The sequence below is a fragment of the Pteronotus mesoamericanus genome, unplaced genomic scaffold (genome assembly GCF_021234165.1).
Source record: "Pteronotus mesoamericanus isolate MK-2021 breed Mesoamerican mustached bat unplaced genomic scaffold, CSHL_Meso_final contig_311, whole genome shotgun sequence".
Classification (NCBI taxonomy): domain Eukaryota; kingdom Metazoa; phylum Chordata; class Mammalia; order Chiroptera; family Mormoopidae; genus Pteronotus; species Pteronotus mesoamericanus.
In genome coordinates, this window is record NW_026555132.1 from 1,589,255 (window position 1) to 1,612,308 (window position 23,054).

General features: G+C 41.0%; 1 protein-coding gene across 1 annotated transcript; it reads left to right on the forward strand.

The window, feature by feature from the left end:
* The first annotated feature begins 464 nt into the window (after positions 1-464).
* POLR1B (RNA polymerase I subunit B) lies at positions 465-21,114 on the forward strand. Its single transcript, XM_054575566.1, has 15 exons — positions 465-697; positions 1,914-2,081; positions 2,316-2,462; positions 3,670-3,802; positions 4,689-4,825; positions 5,489-5,712; positions 6,671-6,842; positions 8,089-8,260; positions 8,947-9,228; positions 10,895-11,028; positions 14,196-14,366; positions 14,941-15,097; positions 17,775-17,971; positions 18,422-18,675; positions 19,280-21,114. The coding sequence occupies exons 1-15, from the start codon at positions 521-523 to the stop codon at positions 20,160-20,162; spliced, it is 3,408 nt and encodes a 1,135-aa protein (XP_054431541.1). The 5' UTR covers positions 465-520; the 3' UTR covers positions 20,163-21,114.
* Positions 21,115-23,054: the final 1,940 nt, after the last annotated feature.

Below are 23,054 nucleotides of genomic sequence, written 5' to 3' on the forward strand. Positions count from 1 at the left end.
AAAAGGCTGAGGACCCTTGGGCGGCCCCTTGGACGCTGCCATCCCCCCACCCCTAGGACCCGGCCCACAAGACGAGGGGAGCTGAGCGGGCAGCGAGGGCAGACCACTTCTTGGCCCTGCCGTGAGGAGCTTTTGCAACTCGAGTTGGGCAGAGAAAGCAGTCAGCCAACATTTCCTAGAAAGCCAGACGCTGTGCTCTGCCCAGGATCCGCACCAGCAAAGGTCGGAAAGCGGTCTCGGGGAGTAGGGGGGGACCCTCGAAGATGGCTCTCCTCGAGCCCTGACTGATGAAGGAAACGAGAGCCACAGGGCAATGCTGAGTTGGGCAGGTCGTACTGTGTCTCGGTACAGTTTCAAATCGGCCCCTTCACTCCACGGTTTCGGTTCCAAGTCGACCCTACAAAATGAACGGGCCGAGATCCGGCGGAAGTAGAGGCGCTGCATTTTCCAGCAGGCCTGTGGATGCTGTTCGTCTTTCCGGCGCTGGGCAGTCTCGCGGCTGGCAGGCGTGCGGGGCGGCATGGATCTTGGAGGCCGTTGGCGGGACTTGCCCAGCGGGCCCAGTCTCAAGCACTTGACCGATCCCTCTTATGGGGTCCCGCGGGAGCAACAGAAGCCGGCGCTGCAAGAGCTGACGCAGGCGCACGTCGAGTCCTTCAACTACGCGGTGCGCGAGGGGCTCAGCCACGCGGTGCAGGTAAGTGCGGGAACTCCAGGCTCCCCGCAGCTCGGCGCTCTCAGGCGCTGCTAGGTCGAGCGGAGGAGAGGGCCTCGCTGGGCAGGAGGCGGGTAGCGGGTGGGAAACGCGGGAAGGGGAGACCCAGGAGGCCGAGTCGGGCACAGACTGGAGGCAGTTCCAGACAGATGAGATGGCTAGGAGGTCATAGTATACAGTAATCGTAAGTAGCTGTATGTATTTATCGTGCCAGGCTCAGCGCAGGTTCAGCGCGGGGCTTGAGCTCAAGTCGACCAGGGGAAGTTGTATTTGTGATTCCTGGATTTATATGGGATTGGGAACCATAGTGTTTTGTAGGACAGTGGGTGCTGAATAAGAGAGTAAGTGGCCCGCATGGGTTGAGCTTCCCAGCCATAGTAAAGTGTTTATAGTTAATACGTAAGAGAGGTCAGTGGGATAGCAAGGCTTTCCCCAGGGAGTAGTACAGAAAAGCAAATGCTGTGGAAAGGAATAAACCGCCGTGGTAGCACCTTTTTCTTTGCATGGCTCTGGCTTCAGTAGGAGAGTACGCAGAATGAAATGTACAAATATCAGCCTAAAAAATGGCATTAACCCAGGCTTGTGTGGCTCAGTGGATTGAGTGCTGGCCTGCGAACCAAAGGGTCGCCTGTTCCGTTCCCAGTCAGCGGTTGCAGGCCAAGTCCCCGGTAGGTGGTTTGCAAGAGGCAACCAACCAGTGTGTCTCTCGCACATTGATGTTTCTCTTCCTCTCTTTCTTCCCCTCGTCCCCTCTCTAAAGATAAATAAAATCTTAAAAAAAAAAAAAGAAAAGAAAAAAGAATGGCTTTAAAGTGTCAGGTCCTGTATCAGGTGATGCTTCCATATCCTTAGGACTCTGTTAGCAGCACTCCTGTCAGTCTTGCTATGTATGTAGAGGATACAGGGTAAGAAAGGAGAAGGCCGGCTCTTGATTCAGAGGACAGCATTGTTCTGTACGCAGTGGTATCCCTGGAGCCTGCCGAAGAATCTGAGGCATGATAGACACTCAGATATCTGAGTTAATGCTTTATAGTTTTTTGTACATAGTGAGGGTATGAGTAGACAGGATGTAGCTTGAAGTGTCTTTTTAGATGTGTCACATTAGCATAAGAGGCAACAATATTTGTAGAAAATTCATGGTATTAATGAAAAGATGCCTTGGAAATGGAAGCAATTAATAGTGTCGATTGTATTTCAGGCTATACCTCCCTTTGAATTTGCTTTCAAAGATGAGCGTATCTCCCTTACTATTGTGGATGCTGTCATCAGTCCCCCCACAGTTCCCAAAGGGAGCATCTGCAAAGAGCTCAACGTTTATCCTGCAGAATGCCGGGGGCGGAGGAGTACCTACCGGGGAAAGTTGACGGTGAGTGACAGTGACAGTGTGTGACTCACACACTGTACATGTCTGAGAATATTGGTGTCCAATAAAATGTAACCAGAATTCTGCTTTCTTAGTACTGTCATCCAGGAGATACCAGCTTTTAAATCCAAAGCATAAAGTCATCTAATATATAGTCTTCTTCCTGTTTTAAAATACCCATTTGTTCTTGTAGATCCAGATACTTTTCTTTTTTTGTAAGTAATTTTTTTCATTTAGGCCGACATCAGCTGGGCAGTGAATGGAATCTCAAAAGGAATCATTAAGCAGTTTCTTGGTTACGTTCCCATCATGGTGAAGTCCAAGCTTTGCAACTTACACGGCCTATCTCCAAAAGCCCTCATTGAACACCATGAGGAACCAGAGGTAATTTCAGGGGTCCAGGGCACTGAATGACCAGGTGACAATAGAAGGGGCCTGAACTGAGAGTGAGAAGATGTGAAGCTTGCCAGTGGGAGTCAGTTTTCTTTCTCTGCCTCTAATTGTGGATAGGGAAATGGGGCATATATATCTTGCTGGCCTACTGTGCGCAGTTTACTATGAATTTCAAATGAGGCAATGTATGAAACACTGGCTGTGCAATTAGAGGATATTATAAGGGAAGAATTGATAGGTTTTTTCCCCCCTAGTTTTCTGAGTGGTATATACTTAGAGACATATTTCTGTTTTTAAAGCCATCCTAAACCACAAAACATTTAAAATGCTCTACGGACAGTAAAATTCTGTGAGCATATTAAATGCTTCACATGCCTTCCCTTTGCATTTCTTTTTAGTTGGTTAGGTGGCTTTGCAGTATTGTGTTGAAGTAATCCAAGATATGCAGACTGCCCACAATAGAGACTGTTACCTGATGGGAAAAAGGTTTTGGTGTCAGAGCTGGGTATGACACCAGCTGCTGCACTGTCAGTTGTACAGCTTTAGGAAGTTAGTCTCCCTGAGCCTGTTTAGATTTCACTGTGACATCTAAAAATGGGCACAATAGCTGTCTTACTCATTGTTATGAGGATTAAACGTTGTGATAACATAGAGCACCTAGCGTGATATGCGTTCTTTATAGTAGCTCTTTCTTTATAACAAAAATATGATATATGCTGGAGCGATTAAAAAATATTTTTCTGTCAATTTGAATTTCTGGTTTTCAGAGCTTTCATACAATCATCAGTTTTTAAACTTATTTGGGAAGCCATACTTGTCTGGAAGCAAAATAGTTGCTCTTTTCATTTTTAGACTTTTCTTTTGGATAAGGTGTTTGTTTGTTTAATGTCATTTGAAGACTGAAGTAATTTTAGGGAACAGAAAAACAAGTTAGAGCAAACCTGTCTCGTAGACAAAGGACCATGACTTCCTTCCATACTCTCTCCCAGGTTCCTAGACCTTTTCATGTACTTGAGAAGACTTAATTTACACGCTGACAGTTTCCGAGGGATCTGTGGCCTCTTTTACCTGCGTGTTCCTCCTCTTCTGCACATTGCACTGGGTCTGCTGGGAGTGAGGTTGATGTTTGCAGTTGGTCAGTTTCATATTTACAGTTAGTTTTCTTTGTTTAACAAATTATAATTCATCTCTTTGACAGGAAATGGGAGGCTATTTCATAATCAATGGCATTGAAAAGGTCATCCGAATGTTGATTATGCCTCGGAGAAATTTCCCCATTGCAATGATAAGACCAAAATGGAAAGCCAGGGGACCTGGCTATACACAGTATGGTAAGTTGTAGTGATTTTTAGAATATTCTTTTAGGAAATTTTTAAACCTTTTTTTTTTTAAAGGAGATGTGCCCCAACTGGTGTGGCTCAGTGGGTTGGGCACTGTCCTGCAAAGCAAAAGGTTGCTAGTTCGATTCCCTGTCAGGGCACATGCCTGGGTTGCAGGCCAGGTCTCTGGTTGGGGGACTGTGAGAGGCAGCCAATTGATGTTTCTCTCAGACATCGATGTTTCTCTTCCTGTCTTTCTCCCTCTCTTCCCCTCTCTCTAAAAATAAATAAACTCTTTCAAAAAAATTAAAATTAAAAAAAGGAGATGACTCTAAATAGTCTTTGATTTTTCTCTCATATACAGAGGTGGGCCAAAGGAGGTTTACAGTTGTTTGTATGGAAAATAATACGATAATTAATAAATAATCATACAAAATAAACCCTGTGTCTCGTGTACTCACAACTATAAATCTGCTTTTGCCCACCCCATATGTAAACTTTTGTTTTTCTGTTAAGCATTTCTGTGTTAAGATTTCATAGTAGCAAACCTACTTCCAGTTACCTTTCTCACTGAAAGAATGTGTATTTATGTTTCTGCTTCTGAAGCTGAAGGGTACCCTGACTTGGCCAGAGGTGGGTGTGGGCCCCAGAAGTCTTCTGGTTCGGGCACCACAGCACTCCCCTGGGGTCTCCGGGTGACAGTCGCTCGGCCTCTGAGGGAGATTCTGTGCCCCAGGGGAAATTTGGCACGGTCTAGAGACATTTTTGGTTGCCAGTCTCAGCTAAACTTAATGATTTGGCTCTAATTATTTCTAAGAGGGTAAAAATAATTCAGAATAAAATGATTGAAGCAGTTATAGTGTCACTGAGTTTCTGACTTTTCGTCCTGTTTCAACAGGAGTGTCAATGCGCTGTGTGAGGGAAGAACATTCTGCTGTCAATATGAACCTTCACTATTTGGAAAATGGCACAGTTATGTTGAACTTTATTTACCAGAAAGAATTGTTTTTTCTTCCTTTGGGATTTGCACTTAAGGTGTGAATTACTGAATGCATATTTTTTTGTCAGGAAGAGTGTCTTTGGAAGTCGTATCCCATGCAGAATGCACAGGTTCTCCTTATCAGAGTTCGTGCTGTACTAAGTTACCTACTGCTCCATGACACATTGCCTTGGAATTCAGTGGTTTAAAATACAGCAGTGAACATTTCTCTCCCAGTTTCTTTGGTCAGGAATGTGGGCAGTTCTGGCCGGGGTCTCCAGGTTGCAGTGCAATGTCAGGAGGGGCTGCAGTTGTGCAGAAGGCTTGACCAGGGCTGAAGAATCCACTTCCAAGGTGGTTCCTCCTTGGCTGGAGGCCTCAGTTCCTCACAGCCCTCTTCCTCAGAGCGTTAGCCAGGAAAACCACAGTGCCCTTTGGGACCTAGCTTTGAGAGTCGTGTGTTGACTTCTGCCATATTATCTTAGTCATATAGGCTGTGATTTGGTGTGGGAGGAGACTGCAAGCTTGTGGATTCCAGGAGGTGAGGATCCTTGGGGGCGTCTGGGTATCTCTCTCATAAGCAGTGACCTTCAGTTTAACAATAATGGAGTGTTAATTTTTCTTGGGTATTGAAAAAAAAGAGAGAGACTTGTCACTGAATGAATTGGATGGTTTACTTATTATTAGTGATTCAAAAGAAAATGTGTTTTCTATTCTAGGCGCTTGTTGGCTTTTCTGATTACCAGATTTTTCAGGAGCTCATCAAAGGAAAAGAAGACAACTCTTTCTTTAGGAACTCTGTTTCTCAGATGTTAAGAATTGTTATGGATGAGGGTTGTTCCACACAAAAACAGGTCCTTAACTATCTGGGTGAACGCTTCAGAGTAAAACTCAATCTTCCTGACTGGTATTCAAATGAACAAGCTGCAGAGTATCTGTTTAAGTATGTGTGCTTTTGCCTAAACTGTTTCGGGCCGGGGGAGGGGAGGTTACTGTTTTTTGTGTCGGTGTAGTTGGGGCTGCTGATTCCGCTCTAGCCAAGCAGGGGCTAGCTTTGTTTCTGTGGCCATCTCCGCCTTTCTCTGGGTTTGTGGTAGTATCGTTCTAATTCTAGCGTACTTTCTTTCATTTTGAAATAACTTCAAACTTCCAGAATCGCTGCAAAAATAGTACATTGGACACTCATGTTGACTAACTGTTAACACGTACTACATTTGCTTTACTTCTGTACACATAAAATAAATGTTTTTTCTTTCTGACCATTTAAAAGTTGTAGGCATGATGTCCCTTTATTTTCCCAAGGCAAGGGGCTCTGTCTTCTGTGAGCTGCTCTATATTGATGCCATCCAGTACACAGCCATGGGCCATGTTGAGCGCTTGAATGGCCACTGCAGCTGAGAAACTGATTTCTTAATTTTATTCCATTTAATTCATTGAAATTTAAATAGTCCTTGTGGCTTGTCACTTCCATGTTGGCCAACACAGCTCTAGACCTTGTTTGTGACTGTATTCTGTTCTTTTGCTGATAATGCCTATGAGATAAAGAGCATTTTCTGAATATGAGTAAGAACCTTTTTTTTAAAGATTTTATTTATTTATTTTTAGAGAAAGGGAAAGGAAGGCCGGGGCGGGGGGGGGGGTGCAGGTGGAGAAACATCAACGTGTGGTTGCCTTTTGCACGCCCCCTACTGAGGACCTGGCCAGGAACCCAGGCATGTGCCCTGACTGGGGATGGAACTGGCGACTCTTTGGTTCGCAGGCCAGTACTCAGTCCATTGAGCCACACCAGCCAGGGCTAAGTAAGAACTTTTAAGTAAACATGAATTGGGGGCCTTGGTTAATAGAATGGCAGGCAGTAGTAGCAACTGAATTGTTTCACCTTTGTCTTTCTATTTTGATAGCCAGTGCATCTGTATCCACTTGAAATCTAATACCGAAAAGTTTTATGTACTTTGTCTCATGACCCGGAAGCTGTTCGCTTTGGCCAAAGGAGAGTGCATGGAGGACAATCCTGATAGTTTAGTGAATCAGGAAGTGCTCACACCTGGGCAGCTCTTCCTCATGTTTCTGAAGGTGGGTGCATGCTGCCTTCACCTGGTACCTCTGTGGACTGGGCGACAGCACCCGGCAATGTTGTTTCTGGCATGTTTATAATTTCTTGTTTTGGCCATGTGTATCATCTCATTTTTCTATTTGTTTATCTAGCAGTAACGTACTTAAATATCCTAGTTCATACCAGGTTCAGAAATGTCTGATATTTTTATGTAAGTCAAGTATAGACAACATCAAATTTTGATCATAACATTGATGATAAAATATGAGTGGCTTGTATACATATAGTGCTCAGTCCTCTCCATTTGCAGGGTCCCTATTTACAAATTCACCTGCTCACAGAGATTTACTTGTAACCCCAGCATCAGTCCTCGCAGCTTTTGTGGTGCTTTGCAGACCTGCGCGGAGGGGTAAAATTGGGGTGTCTTGATGCCCACGCTCCCAGCTGAGGTCTAGGAGGTGATGTTCTGCCTTTTTGCTCCAGCCTTCATACTGTGAACAAAAGCCTGTTTAGTACATTTTTCACATTTTTGTGTTTTTTGTTGCTGATTTTGTTTAAAATAGCCTGCAGGTGTAGTGCTGAAGACCTGTGTGAGATCCTTAAGTGCAAGAAGGCTGGGATGTGCCTTATGAGAATATACAAGCATTAGATGAACTTTGTTCAGTCACGAGTTAACAGTGCTGCTGGCTGTGAGTTCAGGGGTAGTGAATCAGCAACATAAAGCAAGGTGTCTCTCATCAGAAACACATGAAACAAGCTTATGTGTTGACGAGAATGTTGTGACTTGAGAATTTCAGGAACCTCATCCTGTATGTATCTGGGAGTAATGGCTTACTGCTTCCTAATTCACTGTTCCCAGCAGCATTACAAAGCATAGTTACTCTCAATAACTGTGTGTGTGTGTGTGTGTGTGTGTGTGTGTGTAGAGACTGTTGGCATGGCACAATTTCTTAAGTTGATTTGGTAGTATTTATATTTTGAATATTAGCCCTAAAATTTAACCTAAGAGATAACATAGTGAGATGAAAGATGGAGAAGACTAAAGTAAAAATCTCTCGGTTCCTTACCTAGTCAGAAGCTTTCATTCAAGTTCTTACTGAGGTAAAAAAATTTTTTTCTGTCTGCTCTAGCCATAAAACTAGATTGAAAATTTTCACCAGCCTAGAATTGCCCTGATAAAAATTGATAAGAGGCAGAAGTTTTCTATTACTGGTAATTTCAGTATAGCCTTTCACATAAACTTTAATTTAAATTTTTTTGTTTCAGGAAAAAATGGAAGCATGGTTAGTATCTATTAAAATAGTTTTAGACAAGAAGGCTCAGAAGACCAATATGTCTATAAACACTGAAAATTTGATGAAGATTTTAAATCTGGGAAAAGACCTTACAAGGCCATTTGAATATCTTCTTGCTACTGGGAATCTGCGTTCAAAAACAGGTGAGACTAAGTAGATAGGCTTCAAAAATTAATCTTCATTTTAGTTTTGTTTTTCAAATTATTTACTTAGTGTAGACTTTTATCACTGCAAGAGGTTTGATTTAAATAAGCAGACTTTTAAAGACAGGTTTCAGGTTATAAGTTTTGACAAGTGTATATCACCCTGAAGGACTTTGGACAGGTGCCCGAGTGGCTTAAATCCAGTTCTAATTATCTGAGGAAACATCACCTGGGCGGGTGGCCTGAGAGGGTTCTTACATTCGCCCATCCCTAAACCACTCGCATCAGAATGGCCTGGAAAACTGAAAAGTGGCCATTGAGGACCCAGAAATCTGCATTTTTAAACATATGAAACTGATAGTTTCTTTTAGAACTAATGACTGCTAGTGTATTATCCAGCTCTGTCTGGTGAATCCCATTTAATTACTTACTATTTTGTTAATCTGTTTACAGTTTCCCCACAGTGGAGATTGCGGAGGAGATAGGGAACAAGTCAGGGCTGATAGTTTGTGAAATAAGGAGATTTTTACTGCTTTTTGTAAAATATTCTTGTTCATCTGAGCTAGTAAACTTTGTGATAAGCTGCTCTGTGCTTTATAGTGTGCTCTGAGGTTTTTCATTAGAGTCTCAAATAAAAAAAAAAATTTTGTTTAGCATGTTTTTTGAATGACTTTTGTTTTATTAAGGTCTTGGCTTCCTGCAAGATTCTGGACTTTGTGTTGTGGCAGATAAGCTGAACTTCATCCGCTATCTCTCCCATTTCCGCTGTGTGCACAGAGGGGCTGACTTTGCCAAGATGAGGACCACTACAGTGCGCAGGCTGCTGCCAGAGTCTTGGGGTTTCCTTTGTCCCGTGCACACCCCCGATGGGGAGCCCTGTGGTCTGATGAACCACTTAACCGCCATATGTGAGGTTGTCACGCAGTTTGTGTACACGGCATCTATTCCAGCTTTGCTCTGCAACCTGGGTATGTGACAGGGTAGCAGTCTTCAGCTCCTATGAGCCTCCAGTCACAACATTTTTGTTACCAGATGGTACACAGCCTTATTTTCTGAGTTTCTGGGTGTGTGCGTTTTCACAGGGTAAGGCTGTGAAGTGACACCGCCTTGGGGGCTGAGCAGAGGATTCCTGTAGGAATTGGGCTGGTTTCTTGGCTTCCGCATAGAAGGTCAGATGCACTCTAATGGTGCCCTTTCTCTGGGCGTTCTCTCTTTGGCCCTGGGGGTCTCCAGTTGTGATTTGGACCAGAGTTTTCTGTGTCCTTGCTGGTCTGTGTGTGGAGTCTCCACTGGAATGTTTATATGCTAACACTTCTAGTTCACAGAATTCAGGCGGTAGACATTCTTAAGCAACCAGAAAGGCATTGGGTCAAGAGTCAAGAAAGTTCTGCTTAAAAGTATTAATTCTGGTTAGACTGGCCTTTCAGAAGGGATCCCCAGGGAAACTAACACAATTACTCGAGATTGAGAGGTCATAATTAGTGTAATTTGCAGGTTCTCTCTCTATAAAGAAAAGAATCACTTTAGTTGCTACCAGTAATTAAAATGTCAGAGTTCAGGAAAAGGTAAAAAGGAGGAAAAAAAGGTGTAGAGGTGGAGAGTGTGTCCCATGCAGAAGAAATGGAAAAGGCTATGGTACTAGGAACGAAGACAGAATGGAAAATGCCTGACACCAGGTGGGTCACCTGTGACACTTTGTACAACACTTGCTGTGTTCAGCAGGTATTTATGGATTGGAAGAGTATCCTCTTTTTACTTAATTACAATTGGTTCTTGATGCTTGTGGTACTTCTGTTCTATAAAGTCACAGCTAACCCTGGATTTAGGGAAGAGCCATTGCTCCCAGGGAGGTTAAAGGTTCAGCTCCTATGAGCCTCCAGTCACAACATTTTTGTTACCAGGTGGTACACAGCCTTATTTTCTGAGTTTCTGTTCATTGTGATTCCCTGACATCTTGATCGAGGTCTCAGCCAACAGTGCTGTATGCTTCTCTAACACGTACTGTCTTCATGAGGCACACACAGCCCGTGCTCAGCCACACTGGGCAGCTCTGTGCTCAGGGGCCATTTAAGCAGTGAAACCCACCAACAGAAAGCACAAGAACACAGGGCACGTGGCACTGAGCAGGCTGTCAAGACGATGCTTGTTCACAGCCTGAGCTAAGACAGGAAGACACCTTTGACTGCAGTGGGGAGCATGGGTGGTGGGGCAGAGTTGTCACTGAGTGACCCCAAAAAGCACCATTAGTTATTGGTCCTGGGGTTACAAATAAATTTTAGCAAGTAGGCAGATTTGCCGATACAGAATCTGTGAATAATGGCGATCAAGTGTAGTTAGATTATTGGGAAAAGTTATTATGTTTACATGGCTCAGAAATGGAAATATAAAAGGTGTACACTGAAAGCCTCCCGCACGCCTGTCCCTGCTGGTCTCCCACAGGCCAGAGTCACTAGTTCTTGTGTGTCCTTGCTGCAATGACTTGGAAGCTTACTTAAGAAACAGAAAAACATTCTGGTTGAGAGACAAGATGGCTAGATATCTAAAATGATGGTAGAACTGTGGACGCATCTGGAAGGAATGTCTAATGTTGGAAAAAGCGTCCTGGTGTTATAACCCTGTCTGTTCCTTCCCCAGGGGTTACTCCAGTTGATGGAGCGCCACACCGACCTTACACTGAGTGCTACCCTGTCCTGCTGGACGGTGTCATGGTTGGCTGGGTGGATAAGGAGCTTGCACCCAGCATTGCAGCTTCTCTCCGGCATTTCAAGGTGACATTGAGTCTTTGTGAATTGTTTTCTCCCTTGATCTTAGGTTTCAGTCCATTTCTAGTTGTTGAGGTGGACACAGGGCATTCTAGAGTACTCCTAGGTCTGGAGGGTCAGAAGCTGATTCTGAGAGTACCTTATATCCCCTACTGACCTTGTAGTTGGGTCAGTGACAGATATTTGACCCGTTCACTTTTTTTTTTTTTAATTAGTTTCACTGAGGCCCTAGTCTGCTAATCTAACAAATTTTAACTTTTCTTCTTTGTAAGTTCTAGTAACATGTAGAGGACCTCAAATATGAGCTTTATATTTCATATAATAATTTTAAAGATATGCAAAATATGTCATACCCTGTTGCCTTCTTGTTCTTGAAAATAGATTAAAAAGTTAAAGAGAATGACATTCTTTGGAATTTCCTTCTAACAAGAGTCTTGGCCGTTAGAAGACTTATTCTTTGGCAGTTGGATGTACTGTAGTTCGTGCTGTTTTATTTCGTTTAAGTTTTGGGGTTTTCGTTTTGTTTGTTTTTTGTTTTGTTTTTACCCATATTTTGTCATATATAATTGTGCACCTTTTTGCCCAAATTTTTGAGGGGAAAATAAGGATATGCATTATACATGGGTATAATGATTACATACCATGGGTATTATAATCCCATGTATAATGCGCACAAAACGTGGGCAGACATTACACATGGCAAAATATGGTAGTTTTTAGTTTTTAAAATTACCTTACTTTGATAGAATTTTACACTTAAAAGATGTTTGGACAACACAGAAAACGCCCATATGCCCATTGCTCAGATGTACCAGTTGTTATCATTTATTTGCTCTTTATAAACAGGTACATTTTTTTTTTTCCTTTGAACCATTTGATGGTAGTGTGCAGACATGTCCCCTTTTCCACAAAGATTGCAATGTATTTTCTAACAGGAACTTTTTTTGTTCAATAACCGCAGTATACTTACCAAACTCAGGGAGGGTCAGGTTGGTAGAGTCCATAGCTGATACTCAGATTGCACCAGTTGTCTCAGTAATGACCTTTAGAACTTTTTTTCTTCTGCTCTGGGACTACTCCAGAATCACGTGTTACATGTAGTTGTCATGTCTCTTTATACTTCTTTAATCTGGGACAGTTCCTTAGCCTTTCATGTCTTTGACTTTTTTTAAGAGTGCAGGCAGCTATTGTGTAGACTGTCCCTTAATTCATGGTTATGTGTCACTTTCTCATGATACCATTTTTAAGAGGCATGCGATGTTGGCTTGTTCCATGACCAGTGATGTTAACGTTTGATCACTTCAAAGCTGTGTTTTTTAGGTTAATCTACTTTGCTCAGAATACTTTGTATTATTACAAATTTTCTCTTATTAGTAATTTGTGGCGAGGTACTTGGAAGCCCTTTTCTTGTCCTCATCAAATTTTTATCCACTAGTTGATGTGATGCATTCTCTGCAGAATTATTACTGTTTCATTGGTGATTCTTTGCTGAATTAATTATTACTGGTTGTTTTCTAACCCCATCATTTGTTCTGTTTGTTGCCATTCTGTAAGGGAGAGCTTTCCTTTCTCTTCCATTTTTTTATTTGTTCATTTATGTACATCTGCAGAGATTTTATAGATGCTTGTTTTATTTTGAGAGTATTCTGTTACTATTGTTTATTTCGATTCTCTATCAGATTTGACTCTCTGGTCTCTGTAGGGTTGGTTGTGTTTTGTGTTTGTAAATATACATAAAATTTACCATTTAACCATTTTCAAGTGTATAGTTTAGTGGCAGAAAGTACATTCATATTGCTCTGCAGCCATCACATCCTCTGAACTTCTGCGTGGTCCAAAACTGAAACTTTGTGCTCATTCAACAATACCTCTGCATCTGCCCTTCCTGACCTCCTAGTGGAAGACCGCACTGTGTTTATCCATCATCCATTGATGGACGCTTGTTTACCTTTTGGCTGTTGCAAAATCGTGATGCTATGAAAATAGGTGTGCAAATTTCTGTTTGAGTCCCTGCTTTAGATTCTTGTGAGTGTATATCTGGAAGTGGAATTGTAGTATCATCTGAGATTCTGCATTTAATTTTTTGGCATCTTTGTGAAAAAATTATACTATTTTTTCCCTTAGACATATTAGGTATATTAATTCATTCCCTAATAAGAGTGATGAATGATGATTCATAAATTCCTGGAATAAATCCTACTTGGTCATGTTTTGTTTCCTTCTTCATTTAAGAAATATTGATAGTTTCTTATGCTAATAATTTATTAAGATTTTTTTAAATTGACATTCATAAGTCTCTGCTTTATTAAAAGAATGAAGACATTTTCCTTAGTTTTCAGTGCTCAGGAGCAGTTTGGGGAACATTGGGCCACCTGGTCTCAGGTCTGAAAGAATCTCCGTGAGACCATCTGCTCTCTGATGCTTTCTTTGGCACCTTTATTTTTAGTGTGTAAATCAGTCTTCTTTAAGCTTTTTACCTCTATTAAGGTTTCTTTTGGTGACACCATTTTCCCCATTTCATCCTGGTTTCTTAGAGGTATACAAAGTACACTCATAATTTCAGGTTTTGTCTTTATTATAATTTCTTTACCTAGACTTTTTTTTAATTTTTAAGAATTTAATTCATTTATGTTCCTGTTTTGATTTTTATTGGTACTGTGTGTGCTCGGATATATGAGTTTTATTATTTTTTTCAAATTTCTGTAATTTTGGTTTGTATTTTTTCTTTCACCCAAGAGTTAATAGAAGATTCTTTCATTTTGCTTTTTAATTCCCAAGTCGAAGGGTCTTTCATTAAGTGAATTTTAAAATAAAACCAGTAATCTGTATTTTATACGTCAGAGATAGCATTTCAGTTAGTGTGTCTACATGTACATTCTTGGTTTACCTTTAAGAGATTTAAGTCTTTAAGTCAGTACCAGTTTGCCTGATAGTGGGGCTGAGCCCCAAGAAAGTAGAGCGTTACCAACTCGAGGTATGGGTGCGTGGCATTCTGTGAGGGGATGGGGCTGGGAGGGCACTGTTTTATTACCTGCATAACTCATATAAATTCTTAAGATACTTCTTTTCATATTTAACCCCCCTCCCCATTCTGCCTGCTTCCCTGGGTGGAAAGGGATAGATGTAAAACACATCGTTTGTTCTGGTTTGAACTCTCTTTTTGTTGAAAACAGGTGTTGAGAGAAAAAAGAATTCCTCCCTGGATGGAGGTGGCCCTTGTGCCCATAACAGGAAAACCAAGTCTGTACCCAGGACTCTTCCTCTTCACCGCTCCTTGTCGGCTGGTGCGGCCTGTGCAAAACTTGGAATTAGGCAAGGAAGAGCTGATTGGAACTATGGAGCAGGTACGTGGACTGCGTGTTTGGTAGGTGTATGTGACAGTGTCATATGTAACTTACACAGTCTTTAACTGTTGCTTTTGAAGTGTTTCTGCTTAATAGCAATTTGGCATTTGAAAGAAAGCCAGGACTTCACTTCTGCCTCCTCTGTGACCAACTGGAAGCAGTTTTCATGTATCCCCTCACTCCACTCACACATCGAGCCTGAGAGAGTCGGTGTCGTGTCACCTGCCCTTTCCATCCTGCCCAAGCTCCCTAGGCTCCTTTGTACCCGGCTCTGCCTCAGGTGCTGAGGCTGAACCATTCCTTTAGATTCTCTCACAGTCTTTGCCTACATCTTTGCAGTTGCAAGACTCAGCTTTGCAACTCCTTAAAAATGTCTTTCTTCCAGCCTCCCTTCACAGTTGGTCCAGGGGAGATTTATAATGAAGTGTGTGCGGCCCGTGGTAGTTCTGACTGGAGGCTTCCTGTGGGTCCCCTCCGTGTCCAGTGTGCTGGGTGGGGAAGGTTGCCTTTCAAGCCTTTGAGTGCTGAACTCAGAGAAAGAATTAACGTGTTAGCATTCGTCCTTCCTCTCCAGCTCTTCATGAATATTGCTGTCTTAGAGGACGAGGTTTTTGCTGGCGTGACCACCCACCAAGAGCTCTTCCCTCACAGCCTGCTGAGTGTCATTGCCAACTTCATCCCTTTCTCCGATCACAACCAGAGTCCGCGGAACATGTACCAGTGCCAGATGGGTGAGGTGGCACGGGGATGCTGGCGGTCACACTTACAGAAGACAAGTGCTTATAATTCTTTTCCTTTGAAATAATTTCAAACTCAGAGAAAAGCTGAGACTGGTACAGAGAACACCCATAAACCCTTTACTGACATTTTGTTAATATTTTGCCCCATTTATACTGTTCTCCATTGGAAGGTAAGCTGCAGGCCTGGTGCCTCTTTACTCCTAAACACTCCAGTGTGTATTTCCTAACAAGGATGTTCACTTGGATAACCGTGGACAGTTACTAAAATCAGGAGATTTAACATTGATATTATCATACTGTTTTATAGTCCTTATTTAGATGTTGACCATTTATACCAAAAGGAGGGTTTATGGCAGTTTTTTTCTGTGTAGCATCTAGTCCAAGATTACCCCGTATTGTTAGTTGCATTGTCTCTTTAGTCTCCTTTAAGTTAGAACTTTAGCCTTTCTTTTTCTTGTTATTGGCATTTTTGAAGAAAAAGGTGATTTTGTAAAATGTTTAATGACTTCAGTTTGTTGAGAGCTTGTGATTCTGTTTTTTGATGCCACAAGCTGTCTTCATCATCATCTGTCCAGTGCTATTCATTCCTGCCTGATGTTACCATACTATTTTATAGTCCTTATTCAGACTTTGACTAATTGTATCAAAAACATGGTTTAGATTTCCTGGAGTGTAATTTCCCTTTGGCCTGAAAACTTCCTTTAACATTTGTTATAGTTGCAGGTTGCTGGCCACAGATTCTCTCAGTTTTTATTTCTTTGAAATACTTGTCTTTATTTCCTCTTTCCTTGGAGGAACTGGGTATACAATTCTGATTTGACAGGACTTTTCCCCACACATAAAATACTGATTAGCTGTCTACTCTTGGTCTCTCATTTGTAATTAGAAGTCAGTGGTTATAGGTTGTTTTCCTGTATGTAAACGTTATTTTTCCTCTGTCCTTAAGATTTTCTCTTTATTTTTGGTTTATAGTAGAATGACTATAGTATGCTTACATGAGATGTTCTTTGAGTTTGTCTTGCTTGGGGTTCTCTGGCCTTCTTAAATCTGTCTTTTTAAAAAAATAAATTTGTAAAGTTTTGTGCCAGTATTTCTAAAAATAATGCTTTTGCCCCATTCTCTCTCTCCTGAGATTTCAGGTGTGCATCACGTAGGTTAAACTTTTGATGTCATGTGAGTCACTGGGTTTCTATTCTCTTTTTCCCATCTTTTTCTTTCTCTTCAGATTGAACCATTTTTATTGATCTGTCATCATGTTCAGACTTTCTGTTCTATTTCAGATATTTCTTTTTCCAGCCTAGAATTTCCATTTATTTCTTTTTTATGGTTTTAATTTTCTGTGAGGTTCTCATCTTCATCGTGAATGTATTTTCCTTTATATCTTTGAGTAGTTACACAGTGCGTGTTTTAAAATCATTGCCTGCTAATTTCAGAGTCTTGAGTCATTTCAGGATGTCTCCATTCATTGCATTTTTTTTTTTTTAGTAGAGTTAATGGTTTCCTGTGTTTTCTTTGTCTAGTATTAATAATATTGGATCATATTGTGGACATTGTGAATGAATGATATGTCTTAAAGACCATGAATTCTGTTATGTTCCTTTGAAGGGGATTGGTTTTTAGATTTAACTGGCAGATAACTTAGCTGAACACAGCAACTAAAGTCGCTCTTGAGGGCTGCTTGGAAAGGTCCATTCAGGACTTCACCAACGACCTGGGATTGGGTCATATGATGAATTTCAGGCTTTTTCTATGTGGTTCTCTCCTTTCTGAAATTTCCCTCATTTTCGGTTGCTATGGTGCTCTGAACTCTGTTTCTCAATTCTTAAAGCCAGTCAGACTGTGGCTTTCTATCTAAGTTGTAGCCACTACACTGTCTGGGCCCTTAGGTCAAATAATAATAGCAGCAGCAGCAGCAACTGACCAGGAAATTCACCCAGTGCAGTTCCTTTTGTCCAAATGTAAATTCCTCTTCCAGTTTCTGACTGCTTTTGGTTACTGTCCAGTACTTTGAGGTGGTGTGTATGTGTATGTGGTTGGTTTTCTTTTGTTTCTTTTTCCTCTGGGTATTAAGTGTTAAAAGTCATTATGTAGACGTAATCCTCTACTGCCGAAAGTTTTCTGTATTTTAAAGAATTCCACTATGCATGTATATTTACTTTAGTTCTTAAAATCATTTGTGTTGAGTTGATTCTCTGTTCTATAAAGTGGTACAAAGAGTCTTAATACCCCCTGTATGCCAGTACCCAGAATTAACAAATACTGACATTGTGTGCTGTATGTGTATATAAGAAAGTAATTAAATAGTAATTACTGTCCCCTTTTACCCCTTTTCTTCCCCAGCAACATCCTATGGTTTTTATGTATCCTTTATATCCTCCCACCTTTTATTATATTACACATGTCCATAAACTAGGTGTAGAATTGTTTGGGGTGTGTAACAAATATATGTAAATGGTATCATATTAAACACATTTCTGCCCTTTTTCTTTCTCAGCACTATTTTCATGGTCTGGTTGTGATACATGCACATTTGTTCATTGTCACACTATAAACATAACCACCTTGACTGATTGGTTCATTCTCCCTTGGTGATTATTGTTCCCAATATTGTATATCACATTATAATCAAGGGGAGAAATGAAATAATAAAGTGTTTGTCCCTTTGTAGGTAAGCAAACTATGGGCTTCCCACTTCTCACTTATCAAGACCGATCCGATAATAAGCTGTATCGTCTTCAGACCCCACAAAGCCCTTTAGTGAGGCCGTGCATGTATGATCACTATGACATGGACAACTATCCCATTGGGACCAATGCCATTGTTGCTGTTATTTCTTACACTGGCTATGATATGGAAGATGCCATGGTAAGTTTTACCAAGAATAGTTTCGTTCTTTTAACTGTTTTCTTTACCGTGAGGTTACTGAAGGACCATTTCTGTGTCCCCGAGGGCCTCGTATTTGGCATGTGAGTGTTCTGTTAAATGGTCAATTCCTGCTCAGAGTTAAAAGTGGCAGCCTTGAGGGTTATGCACTAAATATTCAAATATGCATATTCCATGCACATTTGAGTGTGGTTGAGTAGATGTTGAGTGAATGTAAAGTAGTCTTGGATAGTTCTACCTTTTGTGTTTGTGCACGACTGGGTTTTAGGCCACTTATAAGTAAGTGTCTGGGCTTTAGTAGCTAGGGTAGGTAACTGGGAAAATGTAGTTTTTCTATTGAATGCCAGTTAACCTAAACTGAGCATAATTCTGATCAGTTGTATTTTGCAAATTCTCATATTTCTTCACTCCCTTGATTCTTTGACTTCCTAGATTGTGAATAAGGCATCTTGGGAACGAGGCTTTGCCCATGGAAGTGTCTACAAGTCTGAGTTCATAGATCTCTCTGAAAAAATTAAACAAGGAGATGATAGTTTGGTGTTTGGAGTCAAGCCTGGTGATCCGCGGACTGTGCAGAAGTTGGATGATGATGGCTTGCCATTTATTGGAGCACAGCTGCAGTATGGAGATCCATATTATGGCTACATAAACGTCAACACTGGGGAGAGCTCTGTGGTGTTCTACAAGTAAGTCCTGGTACCTGGTGCTAATTTTAAAGGCCATTTCTCAGTGAAATTGGTGGAAGTTGTTGAAAGTAACAGTGTTTTAACAGGAGATTTTTGGGGGAAATAGGAGTGGTGGTAGTTCAGTTACTGATGCAGTGATAAATGAATTGGCATTTATAAAATGAGACAAAGTTTGCTATCTGTTGTGCTGCCTCTGCTTTGCTACTTGTCAGTTATAATTGATGAGAGTTCTGGTTTATTTTAAAAGTATATTATTCAGACTTGACCATCTCTCTCATGCATATTGTTAGGAATATTTCACAGCTAAAATGTTGAGTTTATAAATAAATTTTTTAGCTTATTTTACATCTCTAAAAGGGGTTTTAACAGTAGGTCTTCATACCAGTTTCATAATAGTTGTTTTAAGGAACAGTTCTGTAGTTACCAAAACCAGTAGCCCTATTCATAGATACTCTTAGGGAAACCAACTCTGTCCATATTAGAAAAGAGTTAAGAATAAGTTTTGCAAATGCCCTTTATGAAGTACTAATCATATATAAAACTTACACAGCTGTATAAGTTTAGAGAAATGGCTTGACCTTTTGTATGGTTTAATTTTTCCTAGGAGTAAAGAATATTGTATTGTGGATAACATTAAAGTGTGTAGCAATGATACCGGAAGTGGGAAATTCAAGTGTGTTTGCATCACAATGAGAATCCCTCGGAACCCAACCATCGGAGACAAGTTTGCCAGCCGTCACGGTCAGAAGGGCATCCTGAGCAGACTGTGGCCAGCCGAGGACATGCCCTTTACTGAAAGTGGAATGGTCCCAGACATTCTGTTCAACCCTCACGGGTTCCCCTCCCGAATGACTATTGGTATGTTAATTGAGAGCATGGCCGGCAAGTCTGCAGCTCTGCATGGTCTCTGCCATGATGCCACGCCCTTCATCTTTTCAGAGGAGAACTCGGCCTTGGAATACTTTGGTGAGATGTTAAAAGCTGGTGGCTACAACTACTATGGCACCGAGAGACTGTACAGTGGCATAAGTGGGGTAGAACTGGAAGCAGACATTTTCATAGGTGTAGTTTATTACCAGCGGTTACGCCACATGGTCTCAGACAAATTCCAGGTCAGAACCACAGGAGCCAGAGACAGAGTAACTAACCAGCCCATTGGGGGGAGGAATGTGCAGGGCGGGATCCGTTTTGGGGAAATGGAGAGGGATGCTCTTTTAGCTCATGGAACTTCTTTTCTCCTTCACGACCGCCTCTTCAACTGTTCTGACCGGTCAATAGCCCACGTGTGTGTGAAGTGTGGCAGTTTGCTCTCTCCGCTGTTGGAGAAGCCACCCCCTTCGTGGTCAGCCATGCGCAACAGAAAATACAGCTGTGCTGTGTGTAATCGCAGTGACACTATCGACACTGTTTCTGTGCCTTATGTTTTTCGATATTTTGTAGCTGAACTGGCAGCTATGAACATCAAAGTAAAACTGGATGTGATTTGATTTGATGTATCCTTTTGGGTTAGGAGTTCTATCAGATTAAAACAAAACATAACTTCAATGAAGGTGTTGCTTTATTACTCTGAATTTTTTTCCAGGGTTGTTAGAGCTTTCAACTAAGACCTGGCAACCAAGAATTCAAGGTTCTCAGTCTCTCTGGTAATAACCACTGCAGTTGATTTTCATTGTATTTTTTCAAAATTTCCACATTAATAAACAGGATATACAGGGAAAAGTTTCCAACCCCAGGTTCTTCCTATGGTGCTTTCAACAGGCAGTGACTATCAAACACTCACTGTCCATCAAAGAGATGGAGAGTACAAACATGATGTAAGCCATGTGTGTGGTTTTGTATTTTCTAATTAAAGTAAAAGGGCGGAATATTTTTAACAGCTTTATTGAAGTGTAATTGTACCAAACACTGCACATCTTTAGTGTATTCAGTTCACCAGTTGGGGTAATAAACATCACCTCTGAAAGCTTCCTGTGCCCCTTTGTGGGGGGAGAGGGGAGAGAGAGTATTTTCTAGCTTTTATTATTTGTGAACACTAAACTTGACATATGTCCTCTTGAATTTTTAGGTGACCCAATACAGTATTATTATACAGCGTTGCAAACAGATCTCTAGATACTCATCTTGTATTAGTAGTTTATACCCACTGAATAACAATTTTCCCTTTCTGTCTCTTGCCAGCCCCTTGTAACCACCATTCTACTATTTATGTGAGTTTGACTCTTTCATGCAGTCTCCGTCCTTCTGTGACTGGCTTGTTTCACTCAGCATAGTGTCCTCTAAGTTCATCAAAGTTATGTATGTGGCAGTATTTCCTTTTTAAGGTTGAATTATCCCTTGTGTGTGTATAGTATATTTTTTAATCCACTTACCTCTTGATGGATATTAAGGTTGTTTTTATAACAAATAACATTAATACTCTATTTTATTAAATGTAATACAGCCAGAATGCCATTTCAACATGTAATAAATATTAAAAATGTGTTGAGATATTTTACATTATTTTTTCATACTAAGTCTCTAAAACCCAGTGGCTGTTTTTTCCTTTTCTGTGTATGTTTCTTTGTATTTCATTGTTCTGTATTCTGTTGATGGATATTTATTTGGGCTGTTCCATTTTTGGCTATTATAAACAGTGTTAGCAGTAGATAGCTTAATGCCAAGTATAAGGTATTATATGTTTAAACTCTCCTTAGATTATTATTTTCTGACTCTGGCTTTAGGTGTCTGTCACTAATTATGGGGCAGGTAGGGCCAGACTGAGAAGTATTATCCATTCAAGGTATATCCTGGTTTTGCTTCATGAAACTTGAAAAAATTTAGGAAAGAGACCTTGAATGTATTGACACTTCCCTCTACGTTAGTAGAATCCCAACTAGATTTCCCCACCCCATTCCAGTCTGTATGCCTCACAACCCCACAGCTGACATCAATTGTTCAAGTTTCTCCAGGTTTTTTTAGCAGCACCAAAATTGGAAGAAAACATAATTTTTTTCTAGCTTTTATTTTAAATTACAGATTCACAACTGCGAGATTGACATTGAGACAATTTAACAGTTTGGCCCTTTTTTACCAGTTTCACATGCACTCATTTGTGCATGTGTGTGTATAGTTCTGTTCACTTTTGTGCAGATAGATGTGATGACCATAGTCAAGACAGCTGCTCAATTTCCACAGGCTCTGCTGTGTTCTCTCTTCCCTTACAGCCAGCCCCACCCGAAACACCATCTTTAACCCCCGGCAACCAAGAAACTGTCCCTCGTCTCTAATTTTATTTCAAGAATATTATATAAGTAGAATCATAGTTGTAACCTTTTGAAATTGGCCTTTCCACTCAATGTAATTGCCTTGAGATGCATTAAAGCCACTGTATATATCAGTTCATTAATTTTTGCTGCTGTGTAGTCCTCCTTGTAGATATGCCAGTGTATTCCACCAGTTACCTGTAGGGGCACATTTTGGTTGTTTCTGGTTTTTGGTGTTTACAAAGCTGCTCTGAACACAGTTTTTGCATGAATATACATTTTTCCTTCTCTTGGGACAGATGTCCAAGAATGAAATTGCCAGGTCATGTGGTAGTGGTGCGTGGTTTTAGAAGAAACTGCCAACCTGTTTTCCAAAGTGGCTGAACTATTTTACATTCCTACCAGCAATGAATGATCATTTCTTCCACATCCTGACCAGCACTTGGTGCTCCTGTTTGATTTTAGTTGTTCTGATAGGTGTGTAGTGATGTCTCATTGTGGTTTTAATCTGCACAACTCTTAACGGCAGATGATGTTGAACATCTTTTCATGAGCTTTTCTGCATTTATATCTGCTCAGTGAAATGTCTGTTTGTTTCTTTTGTTCATTTTCTAAGTGGGCTATCTTACTGTTGGATTTTGAGGCTGCATTTTATATTCTAGATAGAAGGCTTTTGTCACAAATGTTCTGCAAATATTCTCTCCCAGTCTGTAGCGTGTCTTGTCTTCACAGTTCTTTTTGCAAAGCAAGTTATTTTTATTTTGATGAAGCCCAATTTATCAGTTTTGGGGTTTTGGTGGGTCATGTTCTTGATGTCATGTCTAAGAACTCTTCACCAAGCCCAAAGATTTTCTCATGCAGTCTCTTACAGGTTTTGTAGTTTAACGTTTTACATTTTTAAAAAGGTAATCCTTATTTTTGTTTTCCCCCATTACCATTTAGTCCTCTTACACCATCTACCCCCAGCGGTCACCACACTGTTGCATGTCCATGAGTCCTTTTTCCTTTTGCTCAATAGCTTCACCCCCCGCCCCCCATCACCACCACTAGCTGTCGTTCTGCTCAATCTATGAATCTATCCCCATTTTCCTTGTTCAGTTTGTTCATTAGATTCCACATATGAGTGAAATCAAATGG